At 36.0% G+C, this 19,589-nt stretch overlaps 1 protein-coding gene and 2 long non-coding RNA genes across 5 annotated transcripts in view; 1 reads left to right on the forward strand and 2 right to left on the reverse strand.

Moving 5' to 3' along the window:
• gpr158a (G protein-coupled receptor 158a) overlaps positions 1–19,589 on the reverse strand; it is a 741,191-nt gene that overhangs the window by 704,807 nt on the left and 16,795 nt on the right. For all 3 annotated transcript variants that reach the window (XR_012399680.1, XM_005162535.5, XM_005162534.5), the window contains exon 2: positions 12,590–12,695. Coding sequence is in view for 2 of the 3 variants with exons in the window: in XM_005162535.5 (XP_005162592.1) it covers positions 12,590–12,695 (106 nt within the window). In the remaining variant the exon portion in view is untranslated. The remainder of the gene's footprint in view (positions 1–12,589; positions 12,696–19,589) is intronic.
• The window catches only part of LOC141380815 (uncharacterized), a 54,397-nt gene that overhangs the window by 7,738 nt on the left and 27,070 nt on the right, over positions 1–19,589 (forward strand). The window lies entirely within an intron of this gene.
• LOC141380816 (uncharacterized) lies at positions 1,292–8,616 on the reverse strand. The gene is made up of 3 exons (XR_012399694.1): positions 6,060–8,616; positions 5,862–6,013; positions 1,292–5,499 (listed from the first exon to the last, which is right to left on the reverse strand). It is a non-coding gene; the product is annotated as an uncharacterized lncRNA (long non-coding RNA).

Genomic DNA, 19,589 nt, shown 5'->3' on the forward strand with positions numbered 1-19,589 from the left:
TGTTAATTAACCAATACTTTTACCAGTGTAGTTTGACTGTCACAGATACTATTTGTTGAAGGAGATGCATTCAAAGAAATTCCTATGATTTTTGTGCTCCCCCTAAAAGCAGGACCAGGTTTACGGGTGGTCAGTCCGACAGCAGGCATCAGATTGAAACAGCATTAGTCAAATACATGCTGTTCTGTTGACACCTATTTTAATGCGGCCAGAGCAGCTGCTGCCGGTGCTGTCGAGCAGATGAAGTCTCTCTCTCCTCTATGAAGATGAATGGCCTGAGCACTCGCCGAGGACACTGTCGTTCACCATTACAGCCAGTCAAACGAGGAGGAGAGGGTGAAATGAAGCTCAGTCAAACGGACCGAAGCCCAGAGCAAACAAACATGTTTATCCTCGGCCGTTTTCTAGCGGCTCATTACATCAGCGTCACTGGCAGATCTGATGGCAGGACGGAAACATCGCAGCATGCTGACGGAGCATGAGGTCACAGCAATCGCTCATTCAGCTGCTTAAAGGAATAGTTCACCCAAAAATGAAAATTAGCCCATAATTTGGTCACCCTCAAGCCACCCTCAGTGTACATGACTTTTTTTTCTGTCAGACGAACACAGTCAGAGAAGTTTTCAATTTTATCCTGGCTCTTTCATGCTGTATAATAGTGTTGGCTTTTTTTAAAGCTTAAATGCATTGTTAAACTAACCCATAAGGCACCAGGGGGTTAACGCATGTCTAATGAAGCAGATCAATGTGTTTTTGTAACAAAAATATTTGTCATAAGTCATGAGCGAGGATACACAGGTTTATACTGAAGTGATGTTTGCTGTAAATGATCCTCCCCTTTACATCTGTACCAATAACAACTACAGCATTTATTGTAAGGTTACATTTTCACACTCACTTTATTTTTGATGTATAACTGGCTATTAAGCACAAATAAAAAGCACTTTAAATAACTGTGAATAATCAATTGTAAATTAACTTCCAATAATCCCATACGTTGCCAGGGGTGTCTTATACGTTGCCAGGTGTGTCTTATGAAGCGAATTGATGGGTTTTATTACAAAAATATCCAACCTTATCTCCAATAATTGATTTATTAGGCATCTGGACACTACAAACAAACAAAAACAGAAAAATCCAACCTTCTCTTTAAGATCATGGCTTCTGGATGTACACAGAAAAGCAAAGTCCACTAAAGGAGATCGAGCGTTTTCATATCTGGCTCCTAAACTCTCTAGGCTACGTTTCCACTTCAGGCAAATGTGGCCTAAATCTGATCTTTTTTTTTTTTGCCCACATGGGATTTAGATCTGATTTTGTCACGACAGTGTGAACAGCCCAAACCGCATGGAATCTGATCTTTTCCATTTTGATTTGTGCCACTTTCATATGTGGTATTAAATCTGCAAATTTTGCAATTCGACCGCATTCGGCATGCATCATTCTGTCTCTTACTGCAAACAGGCAGCTAATCAGTAGTAAAATGTCACTCAGGGCAGGAAAGTTAAGGTTGTTCACTTTGTTTATTTTTTTTAGAACTACAACTGCCGCTCGTTAACTAATCAATAGCCCCTTTTACGCATACAGATCTTTCCGGAAAGCTACCAGCAATTTCCCAGAACGGGAACATGTGGGAACAATCTTCCGGAAAGAAAAGTTGTAACAAGTTGCAAACAAAAATCGGATTTCAGCAGTAAGCCTTGCAGTGTAAACATAGCCTAATTGTAATATGAAGTGACGCTGGACAAGGAGTGTAGATCCAAACACAGAGTTTATTAGCAGGATGGTCAGGCAAGTGACAGTCAACACAGGAGCAAACAGATGTATACAGGCAAATCCAGAGTTGTAGTAAAATAAATAGGCAGATGTTCAAAAGGCAGGCAGCAGACAGGAATAAACAAACAAAACAAGGTCAGGATAACAAACACGGCAAGACAAGGCAAGGAAAACACATCGTAATGTTCACATTCAGTATAACAAGACTCAGCAACTTCTATGTGTTTGTTTGCTGTATAAATAGTCCTGTAATCAGTCCATGAGCAGCTACAGATGTGAGAGTGTAATCAATGGAGACTTGGAGCAGGTGTGTGTGTGTGTTGCATGACTGGATGATGTAGTTCTTGAAATGGCAGACTGTAGTCCAGTAGCAATCTGTGTATATACTAGCGATTTGCACAGGTTGTATTGCTAGCAATCGTGACACTAACAGCCTTCTTGATAATGTCCTAGGCCCAGAATTACTAAAAGACTTATCTTTTAAGTAAAGCATATCCACAACGCATCACATAATGGTAGGATACAGTTAAATGCATTCTCTTCAATCCCCTTTAGGACACTATATACCGTATAACTACAGGTTAACCATGTTTATATGCTGTCCAACCTATACACAACACCTTAACTTTTCTGATTTTGACTGTAACGCAGTTATTATAGTGCTATACACATAATCTTGAGTATAATTAAATTGAATAGTGATATTAGCATCAGTTTTCAGTTAAATGAGTTGACAAATTCCTGGCATCTCTAATTATAATAGAATTCTGTTGCTTTTAGTCGCGTCACGTTGTGCCGCTTGTGTCTGGGGCAGACACGGGTTATGAATAAAAATAGATTTTGGCTGAGCATCTTATTATGCCAGTCTATTACAATGTGAGAGGTGCTTCAGATAAGATGAAGAAAGTGGGGATTTGCCATGTGGAAGTTATTTGGCAGCAGTGTGGGAGTGTGTCCCGCGGGTGGGTGAAAGTGGAGTGTGTGCCAGCCGAGTGATCAGTCACGCTCAGAACTCATGCTCTCAGTGTGAGCAACAGACTGCAGCAGTCAGTGTGTGTCTTTGTTAGGCTGACGTTTGCTCCTGTTTTTACTGATCAGCACCATCAGCTTTAGTTTTACAAATGCTCTAACTGATAAACTGCAATACAGGGCGTCTAATGTGTATCTGTATTTGTAAATCCACAGCGGGGAAATGTCAAAACTTTTTTTTTGTCTGCTTTTATTATTGAGGCACGGTGTGAGCAAAATTACCACTACAGTTTGTTTATGTTTATCATGAGTTAACAGAGGATACTGAAAGTGAGACAGATGGATGACGTCAAACCTCTGGTTAGTTTTCTTGAGTATTCATGTCTGTGTTTGGCGCGTCTTGGTTGCCTTATTTTGACATTACGGTGACGGAGGTCCTCCAGTGACATGAGAGTCATATTTGTGCAGTCTGACATGCTGCAATCGTTTAGGATTATTAAAAATCACACAAGTGACGGTGGCTCAGTGGTTAGCACTGTCATCTCACAGCAAGAAGAGTCCCAGCTGGGCCAGTTGGCATTTCTGTGTGGAGTTTGAATGTTCTCCCCATGTGTTTGTGTGCGTTTCCTCTTGGTGCTCCAGTTTCCCCCACAGTCCAAACACATGCAGTATAAGTGAACTGGATGAAGTAAGTTGCAGCTGAAAGGGCATCAGCTGAGTAAAACATAAGCTGAAATAGTTGGCGGTTCATTCTGCTGTGGCGATGCCTGATAAATAAAGGACTAAGCCGAAGGAAAATGACTTTAATAAAGAAAAAAATAAATTGTAGAGATCCCGTATAATTCGAGCTGTTAACCATAAAAGAGTGAACAACTGAACAAATCAAGACTCAAATTAGACTCTTGGTCAAAAAAATAGCAGCTCTAAAAAGATCTAACTTTATTTAGCTCAGATTTAATTTAAACTTTTACTCAGTCATGTCATTTCTGATTTTTAGAGTCCAAAGATGCTTTGTTTATATATCCTTTATAGCTTTATACTATCAGTGTTTTTACTGTCACTTCATTTTTTAAACTGTGGCTGCAAGAAATCACATTAAATCAAATCTAATTACACCTTACAATCAAACTAATTCATTGACACAATATGAAACTGGTCCAAAAAGTCACCAAGCCAAATGTGCACAGCTACTGAATGGTATTGCTGGCCTGTTGCCACACGGCATAATAGAATTGATTGTCATATATTTGCGGCAGTACTGTACTTTTGCCATGACCAAATCAATGTGATTCATGAGCCTTTCCGGTTACGGCATACAATCCATCCCCTCACGTGTGCTTTGTAAATGGAGCTGTACTCGCAGATTGTAATTCTTTCATATCAGCGTCCTATTCATTTACACAGTCTATAAATAGAGATAATATCGCAGCAGACTGAAAGAGGAGATCGATATATAATGAATGAGCCAGAAGTTGACTTGATACTTTATGAACAGTGTGACAGCCAGAGCACGCGAATGCAAGATGCAACTGTGACGTGAGATTCTGTGAAAAGTATAAACAAGTGCAATTGTAATTCACGTCATCACTCCTAAATTATTTTATACTTAGGGTTAGTGATTTAAAATAAAAGAAAGGCATTGCAATACATATATGAATAATAACATTTCACTATGAGACAACAAAATGGCAGAAAGGTTAAAAAACTACTGTTTGGTCTGAATAAAGTAAAAACTTTAAACCAAAAAAACTTTGGTCACACTTTATTTTGATGGTCCGTTTGTTGAATTAAGTTGCATTGCATCTACATACCAACTAATTCTCAGTAGATTATAAGTAGACTGTTAGGTTGGGGTTATTATCTAGATTAATGTAAGTTGACATGTAAGTTACTAATAGTCCAATAATAAATGTCTGTTGAAGGAGCAGTATCAATACATATTAAGCAGACAGTTTACTGATACTCAAATGGACCATCAAAATAAAGTGTTACCCAAAAATTTGGCAGTGATACTGTAAAATTTACAAGCACGCTATGAAGTAATAATTACATTTGTGCTATGGAACTACAGCACAGTTGTAATTGTTTATTTATAGTCCACTTGTAATTTTGCCAGTAATATTGTCAAATTACCTGTAATACTGTAAAACTTGCCAGTAATTGTGTAAAATTTACAAAGCTCTTGTAAATTTTGCCAGTAATAATGTAAAATTGCCGGTTATACTGTAAAATTTACAAGCACATTGTAAATTAACAATTGTGGAGGTATAGCACAGTTGAAATAGTTAATTTACAGTGTGCTTGTAAATTTTGGCAGTAATACTGTAAAATTGCCTGTAATACTGTAAAAATTGACAGTGAAACTGTAAAATTTACAAGCGCACTGTAAATTAACAATTACAATTGTGTTATTAGAGCTACAGCACAATTATAATAATTAATTTACAGTTTGCTTGTAAAAATTGACAGTAATACAGTAAAAATTGCTAATAATACTATCAAATTTACAAGCGCACTGTAAATTAACAATTACTACTGTGCTGTGGAGCAACAGCACAGTTGTAATTGTTAATTTACAGTGTGCTCGTAGATTTTGGCAGTAATACTGTCAAAATTTTCAAGCAAACTGTAAATGAACAACTACAATTGGGCTGTAAAACTACAGCTCGATCTAAAACTACAGCACAATTGTAATTCTTAATTTACAGTACACTTGTAAATTTTACAGTATTATTAGCAACCAAAATTGAACCCCTAATTAAAAATACATATTTTTTTATTAATTAAATGACCGTTTTCTTAAATTTTTAGATTATTTTAGTTTATATATATATATATATATATATATATATATATATATATATATATATAAACCAAGCATTGTAAAATGGTAACAACAATATACATGTTAATATTAAGCAAATTTACTTTTTATTCCTTCTTCTAAACTTGAAATCTAACCAAACCATGACTTAAATACCAGGATAATTACTGAACTGTGAATTGTATGTACTGTTACACCCCTACTGGGTGCATACTACTACTAATACTCAAGTTTAATGAAACCTGTTAATATTAGACAGTTAATTCCTCTCAAGCCAACACAAACTATTTGCCCATTGTTTGTATTTCTTTTTTGTGTGTGTGTTTGCATTTAACCACAACATAGAAGCCCAAAAACAAGCAACAAACCAACACGTTTTCAGAGTTGCTAGTTTGAAATTATAGTTTGGGTTATCGTAGCCCCAAACAACTTATTTAAAATAGGCTGAAACAAAAGAATTCTTGAAATATTTTTGGGATTTTTGAGGGACTTTTTTGACTTAGTCCCTTTATCAGGGGCCGCCACAATGGAATGAACCAAATTATCCAGCATATGTTTTACACAGCGGTTGCCCTTACAGCTGCAACCTAGTACTGGGAAACATCCCATTTAGTTTATTCATTGCACCTATAGCGCATGTCTTTTCTTTGGACTGTGGGGGAAACCAGAGCACCCGGAGAAAACCCATTAGAACACAGGGGGGGACATGTAAACTACACACAGAAATGCCAACTGACCCAGCCGAGACTCGAACCAGCGACCTTCTTGCTGTGAGTGCTAACCACTGAGCCATCGTGTCACAATGCATTGTTGAATGAATTGTGTACCTTATAGTCACCTACTAAGCATCTGCATAGCAATCTGGGCTCCAGTATACAACCAGTTTGCCTTAGCTTTACCTAATTTCCCAGCAACAACCACAAACACCCTATCATGTCATTGTAAAGGCATCTTTTGTATGGGCAAAACACATTTTTCATCCATTTTGATGTACTTAAACCACCCATCTTCCTGCAGCATCGAAACCTGAGATTTTCTTCCCACATGCGTCCTTCGTAAATTAGCAAACTCAATCTGTGCTTCTACTTTTAGAGCAGAACTGGGAGCATAGATTCCTCATAAACGTCCATACCATGAGGTTAGCGAAAGCATATCAGCCCTGCAGAGACACAAGGATATAAACGATGGCTCTCTTTAATGGCACTTCCTCCGAGCTCCTTTCCTCATTAGCAGTGCAGCCTATCGAAACCATACATCCCTGTCATACAGCCAGCATGAAAAAAAAGAGCTCAGCGGATATTTCATCTCACACTAAATCTTCTTTTTCTTTTAACACAACCTACAGAGAGACATAAATGGGAGGAAAAGTAATTACTCCCGCGGTGGATGTATTTCTAAATATCAGACTTCAGAGGGGGTTCAAACACACGGGCTCATCTGTTAAGTTCAGTGGCTTAAAGTAGCAATAACAGCAGTGTATGATCAATGCAAAACCAGCAGGTGTGTGACTCACCAAGAAAAGATCAATTCAAAGTGCCTCTGAAAATAGCTTGGCAATTTTCACCAAAATAAACAGACGGAAAGTCCAAATAGAAAATGTGTGTTGCAGTCATTCGCTTTCTGTGTTTCTAGACTATTTATACACTAGCAGGTATTATTTTGTCTGGTCTAAATTTGGCCTGATTGTATGACTAAATCTACAAATACAATGTTGTTTACACTTGAATTCTGTGGGGAAAAGCAAAAAAGAAAGAAATAGAAAAGAAAAAAGGCAGTTTTTCATTATTAAAAAAAAAAAACATTAAAGACCATGTACACTCACGGGTCACTTTATTAGGTACACCGGTCCAACTGCTCAATAACACAAATTTCTAATCAGCCAATGACATGGCAGCAGCTCAATGCATTTAAGCATGTACACATGGACAAGACGATATGCTGCAGTTCAAAGCGAGCATCAGAATGGGGAAGAAAGGTGATTTAAGTGACTTTGAATGTGGTATGGTTGTTGGTGCCAGACGGGTTGACCTGAGTATTTCAGAAACGGAGATCTACTGGAATTTTCTTATAGCTTATAGAAAGGCAACAGTAACTCAAATAACCACCTGTTACAACCGAGGTATGCAGAGAGCATCTCTGAACACATAACACGTCAAACCTTGAGGCAGAAAACATTGGAGGTTCTCTGATGAGTCTCGATTTTTGCTGCGCCATTCAATGATAGGGTCAGAATTTGGCATAAAAAACATAAAAGCATGGATACATCAATGGTGTGGGGGATATTTTCTTGGCACACTTTGGGCCCGTTAAAAACAATTAAGCATCGTGTCAACACCACAGCCTATCGGAGTATTGTTGATATCCATGTCCATCCCTTTATGACCACAGTGTACCCATCTTCTGATGGTAACTTCCAGCAGGATAACGTGCCATGTCATAAAGCGTGAATCATCTCAGGCTAGTTTCTTGAACATGACAATGAGTTCACTGTACTCACATGGCCTCCACAGTCACCAGAACTCAATCCAATAGAGCACCTTTGGGATGCGGTGGAACAGTAGATTGGCATCATGGATGTGTAGACGACAAATCTGCAGCAACTGTGTGATGCTATCAGGTCAATATGAACCAAAATCTCTGAGGAATATTTACAGTACCTTGTTGAATCTATGCCATGAAGGATTAAGACCGTTCTGAAGAACCCAACCCGGTACTAGTAAGGTGTACCTAATAAAGTGGCCTACAAGTGTATGTTTACAGTTAAAAATGTCAGCTAATTTGTATATTTAAAGAGATGGTTCACCCAAAAATTAAAACTCTGTCATCATTTACTCACTCTTGGCTTGTTCCAAACTAGTTTGAGGTTTTTTTTTTTTCTATTGCTTTTTTAGTCTAATTATTAATGTCTTCAAATTGGACACGTTGTCAGAAAATATACCAAAGCAGGTATTTATATAGTACTTAGTAAAAAAACAAATATTGCTGTCAAAACTATGCTCTGTACCCTCACTATCCTTACTTTCACATTTGCTTGCTTTCGCAATCACTCATAAGGTCTTATGGACCTGGAACAAAACAAGGGTAAATAATTAATGACAAAATCCCCTTTAACAGCTCCATTAGATGCTATATTATAAATCACAAGTAAAAGTTGTGTGTGGACATGCTGTTTTATTCCAGAAAGATGAAGCAGTGCTTCAATGGAGTCCTGATCTGAACAACTTAAGACGCATGCATATAAATGAAGAATAAATTGTTAGAGATAACCAAATTTATGTAATGGAACAGATCTCTGTGTCTGAAATTAGATACGAAAAGAATGTTATTTCTGATTTTTAAGCCCATCACTGTCTTGCTGACTTGACTTATTGCGTTGGAAGTGCTGAGACCACTGTCTACAGTAAACCTTTTTAATTGATTGAAACACAACTCATTGTCATTAAATGCCATTCTTTCTACTGGCTCAAGCATAGCCCTGGTTTAGAATTGCTGTAGGGTGTTTTGAAGATAGCATTACAAAGCATTACATTTCTGTAGCTTTCACTGTAGAGTATGACTCTAGCCACAGAAATCATCACCAATCAGGTCGGCCGAATGGTTCTTTTCGCTTAACCGTTCCATTCCATGTCGTTCAGTATTTCAAGCCAGTCAGCATGGGGTTTCATTTTAAACCTGATAGTTGCTGATAAGAACTCTCTTGAATCAAATAGACTTGGTTGGTGAAGCATCATAGCTAAGAGGCATGGCCTGGGGCAAAGTTGGTAGTGGGCTAATAGCAAATAAACAACATTTGTATTCGACCTTTGCAGAAAACCCACCCAGGCTCATTATTGATACGTACCCCTATATACATTTCTGGAGATCGTGAAACACGTCCCAGGAAGTATGTTTATTTGTCAGTTTTTTTTTTTTTTTGTTTTGTTTTTTACAGTATTTCAGTTTTCAGCCACAGTTTGAAAAATGTCATGAACTCAATATAAATTTTATCAAATCATGTCTTAATCTGGAGCCAATTCTTTGCAAAAAAAACTAATTTGACAGCCCAAATAGAAAGACAACAAATGGCATTGGCAATAGGCTACAATGGCAAGAAATGGCGCACTGATTCACTGTATTTTGAGCTCGGTATTTTGTATTTTGTTGTCCATTGTGAAATGATTAATTGAAAGAGCTCATATACTTGCTTTCAAGTTGTGTTCTTTAAAGGTAAAACTAGCTTTTGTTGCATATTTAAATGTTTTAACACACTATGTGCGTTTTGCAAGCAAAATGTGTCATTTTGAACATGAGTGCCGCTGTTAGGCCTGTGTGTTAACTGTTTTGAAAATATGGAGCTTCAGTTGACGGCTGCATCAAAGCAATCAAGAAAAACTGTAATCAGAGCTCTGACAGTGAGAGTGTTTGAGCTCAAGCGAATCAAATGTAAAGCGTCTTGAAGGGGGCAGGGCATGTCAGATAGTAGAGAGCATTTGATTGCTCATGATTTGATAAGAAACTGAAGTATGAGATGACGTGAATTTAAAACGTTCCATTTAGGTGGGAGTGACGAACTGCAAGCCTTACATGTTTATATCAGTTTTATATCTTCTAAAAGTAAATTGTTTCACTGTTTTGGAGCACACTAGCATATAAATTTCCTAAAAACTAACAATACTGATACTAACATTTAGAAAAAAACTTTATTTTAATTTCATGGGACCTTTAATAATCATCAAATGGCCTCATTTAAACTGAAAATGAGAGTTTGTTCACATCATTAACTCCATAATGCATAGTAGGATGTTTCAGTATCAACCGCAATGTCTAAATGCATGTGGAGTATCAGATTCCACATTCCGGAAGTCTTCATTAATGGCATTCTTGGCCTGATGAAGCAGGGAATCTCTGGTTCGGTGTAAATAGGATCAATGGCATGTGGGCTGCAGTCTCAGCAATAGACATCTGAGATAATGAGCGCGAATTACAGCTTTTTTTTTTTTTTGCATACTAGAGACGCTGCAGCTATATTAAATTACAACAAAACTCCTGATTGCATTGCAGTTTTGAGCTCTATTTATAGCTTGCATCAGACCTGTGCTATACGAGGGGTGAACGGAAGCTATTATGACAGAGGTCACAATTCAATTGCATAATAAAATGAAGATGCTGTGTCGCTATGTGCGGTATGCTCGAATGTGTCACACACACACACACACATACATACTGTGCAGTGTCCATCAGGAGGCCGAGCACACAAAGAGCTTTCTCAATTATTCAGTGCTCCCTGTGCAATCTATTACATCACATCCATTATGAAGGAGCCAGACCTTAAAAATCTATTCTCTTTATAACTGGAATTCTCCGAGCATCAGTTTAACAGCATTAAGACACTGCAGAATCATTCACTGTTGAGGCAGAAGGTCAAAGACATCAAATAAAAGTATTTTGTTATTCAAAATAACAGCAGGATGAATACCATGAATCAAGAGTGGAAATCAGAATGTGAGGGTGCCTTCACGCCTGTGAATCCATTCAGTTGTTCCGAAACAGGTATTCAAATTGTTACAGCGTTGCTCTTTGCTCTTGGTGCGGTTCGCTTTCACACTGCAGAGTTTCTAAACGGACCAAAAGAGCTAAAACAAGTCACAGATGCATGAGTAAAGTCTACTCACATTGGTCAGTTTCACGATTTATTTTGTAGAGTCCTGCTCAGCTGTCGAGGGGTGGTGGTTTAGTGGTGTTTGACAGGGTGCGCGTGATGTGTCTGAAGAGCGAGGAGGGATGCGGTGGGGAAGGGAGAGAAGGGTGCACGACGTATTTGAGGACTGGGAGGGAGACGTCGATTTCCGGGAGATTATCACTCGTTTGCGGGCATCCAGGAGTCTGTGCATTTCTTACTCAAAATTCTCTCTTCATATAGACTTATTCCTATTACATATCCATAATACACTGTGATATAAGTGGGCTCGGATCGCATTGCTTTCTCACTAAAATCGATCCGTTCCAGAGTTCCATTCAATCAAGCCGAGACCACCTCATTCAGGCGATTTGGAGTGATTTTTTTGGCGCAGATCCGAGCGCGATTAGTGGTTTCACATATGCCAAACAAACCGCGTTTTGAATTTTTGCTTAGTAAAAAAAAACCTTAGTGTCGGCTCCATTTGGGACGACACTACATATGCACTTACACACTCAACAGCATATATGTATAATATAAAATACATAGTGCATGAGTGCATCGTTTGCCATTTGAGATGCAGCTATATACTTGACAAACTTATATTGCATCAACAGATGGATTTAGTCATTAAAGGTGTCGACAAACTATTTGAAAAAATCCAAATAACCTTACTGTACACACATACACGCGCACACACAAGCACACACGCGCACGCACGCACGCACGCACACGCACGCACGCACGCACGCACACGCACACACACTATTTAAGGGATTTCTTGATTGTGAACAGGTGTGGCAGTAATCAAGCCTGGGGGCAAACGCTTTCACGAGTAGGGTGCAAATTATGTCAAAGTAAACCCTTAATATCTATTTTAAACTGCCTTTTCTGACCTATTATCTATAATATATTTGAAATACATATAAAAATAAATGTAAGACTTGATACACACATTTTAAGATCTGAATTTTTATTTGGTCAATAAATCCAAATGTACTTCTTTTTTACCAAAAAAAACCACACATTGGAACCTTCCTAAAATATTATTATTTAATATTACATTTTTTTGAATATCAATTATTCATTTGTGTATTAATGATTATGGCTCATATGATGATTTAAAGTGGCTTAATTAAGTCAATATTTAAGTTAAATATATTCACTTGCAGTTTATTTACAGCTGACCACATTCTCCCATCAAATTTGTTTTTCATATATGACTTTTGTGCGCTAAGTGGTGTACACACCGCCCCTGTTTTGTGTGTATGCCACATTCATAAATGATACCCCTGGAATGTAACTAACAAGTAAAACTATTTCCATTTAAACTGTGTGTCAGTGGAGATTTAAAAAGGACTCACCTCCATAGTGGTGATGTTACACCTGTGTGTTCCTGCAAACCAGCCGTCTGCAGAGCACTGGTCAATATCCACATCCTGCAGGCTGACGTCCACTCGAACAACACCCCTACAACACATTATACGGCACAAGACAGATGAGAGAATGTTTCAGCTAAAATTAGTGCTTTATATATACACTTATTTTACATAGTGCACATATTTAATGCTAAAAGCAGAGGGTTTCAAACTCGAGTTAAGCGACCCCCCTGGAGGTCTCGAAGAACTATAGAGGATCCGTAAAAATATAAAAAAAAATAAAATAAATAAATAAATAAATGATGCAATGTAAATAATGAAATCAAACATTAAGTAAATATAAATAAACAAATAGACTAAAACAAAATAATAATGACTATCGATTAATACAAAAAGCCTGCATTATTTAACTAAAATAAATAAATCACTACATTAAAACAAATAAAGATGTACAAATCAAACATAATAAAAGAAGTTGTATGATTAAATTATTAGTGTGTGTGTGTGAATAAAGAAATAAATAGAGTAGGCTACAATCACGAGTACAATGTACAGTGTACATTGTTTACAATGTTTATTAAGCAAAATATTTTTAGTTTATCATTTAATTTTGTTGGGGTCCCCTCACATCTATAATAATGTTCATTCATTCATTCATTCCTACATTTTATTTATTCAATTATTCATTTAATCATTCATTCAATCAATTGTTTATTTAATAATTTAATTAATTTATTTATTTTAAACAGTTGCTGATTGACAAGTGTGTTCAAATCTAATGGACTTGACTGCCAATGCTGATGTGTGTTTTACATTGGCCTATTAAGACTTTGCTGCTTCCATATTGATATTTTACTCAGTAAACGACAAATCATCAATGAGCTCATCAATACACTTTTATCAATATAGTCTTCCTCTTTCCTGGTGAAGAGATTTTGTAAAGATTGAGCACTGTTACAAAAAAAGCATGCATTTACTTGTACAGTTGAATTATTAGCCCCCCTTTGATTTATTTATTTATTTTTTTTCTTTTTTAAATATTTTCTAAATGATGTTTACCAGATTCAGGAAATTTTCACAGTATGTCTGATAATATTTTTTTCTTCTGGAGAAAGTCTTATTTGGTTTATTTTGGATAGAATAAAAGAATTAATTTTTTTAAAAAACATTTTAAGGTCAATTTTATTAGCCTCTTCAAGCTATATATATTTTTGATGGTCTACAGAACAAACCATCATTATACAATAACTTGTCTAATTACCGTAACCTGCCAAATTAATCTAATTAAGCCCTTAAATACATACATAAATATGAATTCTTTGGATTTTCTGTTGCTTTTAATAGCAATTTCTGTTTACACAAGAATTTGTCTTGATTATAGCGTTTTAATTTGCAGTTTATTGAAATAAGCAATGCCATGTAATTTGTCCAGTTAACTCCCATATACTTTGGTTTAGTATGGATATCCTCCAGCTATATTCAGTGTTTAACAGAGTAGCAGTAAAAGGGAAAGATCTTTATATTCTTGTCCTGAACAAACAATCATACAATACAATAGAAGATTAGAAGAATACAAATTCCTCCAGGCAACCTTTAGAGTGCTTTTTTAGACTGTGGACATAATATAAATATATATATATCTTTGGCAATGGACTTATTCAGTACACTCTAATAAAAGAAGCTTTGATGTTTTGATCATTTGGCTGAATGGAGCTTTGAGTTACGAACTCAAAGAATGAAGTTGACTGACGTTGAATGATCTTTAATGGCATCTCTCTTCGGCATGTTTATTTTTATTTCTCCACACAGCTGTCTGCGTCAGCGTTCTCACATCTGCTGTCAGCGTGCTGGAACATTAACAACACAACTGAGCAACATCGAGAGGAGCTGCAGAACAGAGCGCAGATGTTTTTTTTTTCTGTTTTTTTGGTCCACCAACAGGACGATGTCATAATCCTTTACTTTTTTACTGCAAACAAAACGTACATAAGCATCTTCATTATTAATAGAATATCATGTCAGTTAAATACATCACAATTATTATATACTCTATGTCTGCATAGGGAAATTGAATAATCAGTTTACTAAGCAGAAAACTTCCTAGCAGGACATCAGCTAGAGATCAGATTGACGTTGTACCCCAACGTCAAGGGATTTTGTATATTGAGTCAGACAGACGTCGTATTTTGGTCACTTCCCAAAAAACAAAACCTGAAAACAACCAAATATCAACATCTAATGATGTTACAGCTTCACGTTGTGTGGATGTTACCACTATGATGTCTATGAGACTTTGCATTTTGGTTGCCATACCTGATGAATAATGTCATTATTTGATGTCAAAATGACGTTGATTCAAGACATTGGATATTGGTCACTTTCCAACACAACCTAAAATAAACCAAATATCAACTATGTTATTGGACATCAAAATAATGTTGTCCTTAGACACTGGCTAGAGTTTTGGTCATCCGACATCACAACCTAAATCTAACCCAATAACATCTTATGATGTTGTGCGCCTGCTGAATAAGCGTATTCATTTTAATTGCATTGTCCTGTACAATATTAAAACACTTTAATCAGTTAAGAGTACTGAAAGCTGCCTATAGAAGTCTAAAGCTACACGCACAAATAAAAACTATGTTGTGAAATGGAAACATTAATTTTCACATTTACTTTAAATGTGGCAGCCTTGATATATTTATTTAAAAAATTCAGGAATATTTTTGGCACAATATGTAAGATTTCTTTCATTAACCCATTTAAGCCCACCAGCAACTATTGCTGAAGTTCACAGCTGCCATTTTCCTTTTAAAGGTAATTTTCAATGTTTAATTTCTCAATGACCTGCAGGCAAACAACCAAATAAAAGATAAAAAAGGAACTGATTTACTTCCTGTCACATGAGGCCTTAATTCCAGGATGCAAAATGGAGTCAAACCCTCTCAAAAATGGCAATACTCATGTTACTAAAAATAATTTTTTGTTCACAAATGTATATTAACATAACCATGAAGGTGTCCGCTCAAACAAAACAAATCCTTCAAGAAATCTATAGTTTTTTGGTTAACTTTGTCAAAAGTTTAAACAACAACTATTTGCCGCAGAAAAATACCTTGCAAGTACATAAATCATGGTGAATTATGAAATAATGTGTTATTAATTAATAAATCAAGGTTATTGGTCTTGTTGGATTTTTACTTTCATAATACACCATCTCAACATAACATAATTTAATTGATATATTTGCTTAAAGTAGCCTGTTTTGATGCACAATTTGACACACAGCAAAATCCCAAAATAAAACTTCACTCACTGGTCCCACTTCTACAAAGAGTAAAACTAACACTGGAGCAGAGTTTAAGTGCTAAGCGAACGGAGGGTTTTGTCAAAATTGCAGCTTTTTTTCTATACAAAAAAATGCATTATCAGGTCACTGAAATCCTTGTCAGGGTCTGTGGTTTTTAGATAATTGAGAAAAAATGTTTTCGTTTACAAACAAACCTGTGTACGTGTGAACATGGTCATAGGAACTGAAAACTCAATTAATCTCTCAAAATCTTGGCTCATCAGGATCATTTAACAACTTCTCAAACAGAATCAGCAGCGTTACTTATTACTAAACTGTTTGACTATTTCTATGGGATGTCTACAAGTCTGTAGTGAAATTTACTGAAAATGCTTGTTTTGTTTACTTTTGTGTATTTATACCAGCATTTATTTTACTTTTTGACTTTTCCATTTGTCTTTTTGACACACAGTAGTCTGTTGGGGAAACGAGTGTATGTTAGTGTGATTAGTTCTTTGTGCTTTTATATTTATGAAATTATATGATTTTCATGGGGTGTTTATAAATACGAACTGATCTTTTGAAAGCAGTTGCTTTGAGTTAGAATGCCAAATGTTCTCCTGCTATACAAATTTTACATTAAAGGGTTCAACATATTTGCCCACCAATAACTATAGTTGCCGTATATTATGATTTTCTTGAAAAAAAATTAAAAACCTGGAAAAAATGAATGCAAAACATGTTCATACACGACACCCTTAACATGGCTACATGCATTAAAATATTTTTTTAAATAGGCATAAATGGGTTAAAATATCTAAAAACTAGTAGAACAGTGTAAAATATTTGGGTGACTTTTGTACTTCGATTACCTCAAATGTTTTGAAAAATGTTAAAATCCAGAGAACTTCTCGGGTTTTATGGTGAGTAAAGCCAATGTTTAAGATGCATTAAAATTATTATTATTAAATTATTAAATTACACAGAGTGCCTTTTTTTGTTGAGCTCTTTTTAATTTCCAACCAAAATAGACACAATATGATCCAAATTATTGTCTGTGGAGTTGGCAACCATTTGAACCCCATACTTATTTTCCTTTTACTATGAATAGATGCTGTTTAAATGTGAGATAAAAGATTTGCAGTCTGGACGGAGTCAATCTTAGTCTGGATCTGGACTGCAGTCTGTTAATTGAAGACCTCTGGACAAGGTTATTGGTATTTGCAACTGAGCCAACAGCCTCATGCCGGTTAATCAGCAAAGTGGACAAGTCAGTTACGACCTGTTTCAATACTACTTTTAATAAATGCCCTGTTCGCTTCATGAAAACAAATACTATGTTTTTGAAACATCCTATAGTAAAGTGTCTTATACTGTAACTAGAGTATTTAGCAGAGGTGGGAGTAAGTAACAAGTAAGTCTCGAGTCTTAACCTTAACTGTTTTTACAAATTTAAGTGGATTGAACAAAAACATTTAAGTTGTCCCAAAATAAAAACTCAAGAATTGTGTTGATTTAGTTCATTTTATATAGTAGTTTGAACAACCAGCAAAAACTATTTTTTAAGTGTATGCAATTAGGATGAATACATAAAAGTAGGGATGTAACAATTCACTGTAAGTCAGCTGAAAATTGATTCAATTATGAAACGATTCAAACCGGTTAAAATGTTGAATGAATCGAGATACTATTTTTTTAACAGAGCAGGCGCTGTGTTTACAGGCGCAACCTCGCTTTACCAGAACATCAGTGGTGATCAAGAGGTGGAGCGGCAGACTAAAATGATAGCGGTGAAGTGCGCCAGACAAACACAAACTTTGTGAAAAATACTGCAAAAAGACGTTTATTTACAGTAACAGAACAATAGATATGATGCAAATAAACCGTCAGCACAGTGAAAAACTACCGTCACAGATATCTACATGCGAAAAAAAAAAAAAAAAAAAAACGCGGACTGTATGATTTGCAGCTCCGTTTGCTCCGACAAGTGCTACAGAGATCACACGGTGCTTCAATGTTTACATAGCGAAAATGTGAAGATTTTCACACAGAAAGAGAAAAGTGTTCTGTTACAGAACCAGGTATTAGATTACTTTACCCTCTCCTTTTCAAATTAATTTATGCATATTTTAATAACTTGCTTATTACTAAATATTTAAAAATGTTTAAGATTATCTCTTCTTAAGTGTATTACGCTGATATTTATGGCCTATTGACCACCTCTGTACACACTGCTCTATGGTTTAGGAAAGGCTTTCCTCTCCACACCAGCCATCTCAGTCCCCAGAGAAAGAGTTTTCTCATCAGCAGGGGATATCGTAAATTTGCAAAGACAGCTTATGCCAGAAAACATTGATATGCTGATATTTCTTTTTAAAAATACAAATCCTAGCACAGCCACAGTTTTAGTCTGTTTATTTTAATGGGTCTTCTTTAGTTTGTATTATTGCATTTGTTTTGTTTTTTATTTTATTTTTAAAATAGCAATTTAGTTATGGCAGAAAATATATTATTTTGCAAAAAATGTGCAGCATTTAAAAGGGTGGTCCACTACGATATCATATTTTAAACTTTAGTTGACGTGTAATGTAGCTGTGTGAGCATAAACAACATCTCTGAATGTAAGACGCTCAAAGTTCAATGCAAAGGGAGACATTGGCTTTTACAGCGTTAGCTAAGCAAAGCCTATAGATACGAAGTTTGGGGACTACAAAAAAAAAAAAAATACATCATGGTTAATGATGTCATAAACCCTTCAGGCTATGAGCATACATCCCATGCAGCAAAAGGGCATGGCCAGATGCACTGTTATAGTAGATACATTTCCTAGTGACATAAAGCCGATCTGCGAATCACAGCACATTATGTTAGCTGACCAATCAGAGCCTCTAGAGGGCAGACTTTCAGAGGAACTAGGAAAGATGACAGTTGTTTTCATGTAAGCAGAGCAGCTGTATATAATCAAAGTAAGGTATATGAAAAAATAACAGGATTTTTTTTAACAAATGAAGCATAAGCGCACATTGCTTTGCACCCCCTAATAACAAACAAGCCTTAAAATATACACTCTGGACCACCCATTTATAAAAAAAAAAAAAAAACGAAAGGGTCTTCACCTTAAATTTGTTTTTAAATAAATTTGTTAAAAAAATCCTGACTAAATCGTGAGATTAGTAAAGTTAATTGTATTGAATCGTAAGTCAGGTAATTCGTTACATTCCTACATACAATACATCTATTTTATCATAAATCACCGTCAATACATTTGGCAATATCATCAAAATTCACCCCGAAATCAAAATCTGCATTTCCATATCCAACTGCATTCTAAAACCATTTGTGAAAATATATCATAAATATTAATGCTTGGCTCTGTGATGCTTAAAAAAGTAAGCTGAAGTGGATTTAGTGCATCTCTAGTGCATCCAATGCATTAGAGAATAATGCTAATAAACCTCTAGACTCCACATTTCTCATGTACTGTGGGTGAGAAAAAAATCATAATAAGATATACCGTAGCGAATGCTGGACCCGCAGGCATGCAAACATAGATCAGAAAACACTGAGGAGAGGAACGCCTGTGGTAAAAGAGATCTCTGCGTTTCTGTGTGCTAGTATATCCGTTTCCTGTCTTTTTCCTTTCTTGCTCTCAGACACTGAAGATGCAGTCATGAAATCGTCTCTGCTTGCCTT

This window comes from Danio rerio, chromosome 24, assembly GCF_049306965.1.
Source record: "Danio rerio strain Tuebingen ecotype United States chromosome 24, GRCz12tu, whole genome shotgun sequence".
Classification (NCBI taxonomy): domain Eukaryota; kingdom Metazoa; phylum Chordata; class Actinopteri; order Cypriniformes; family Danionidae; genus Danio; species Danio rerio.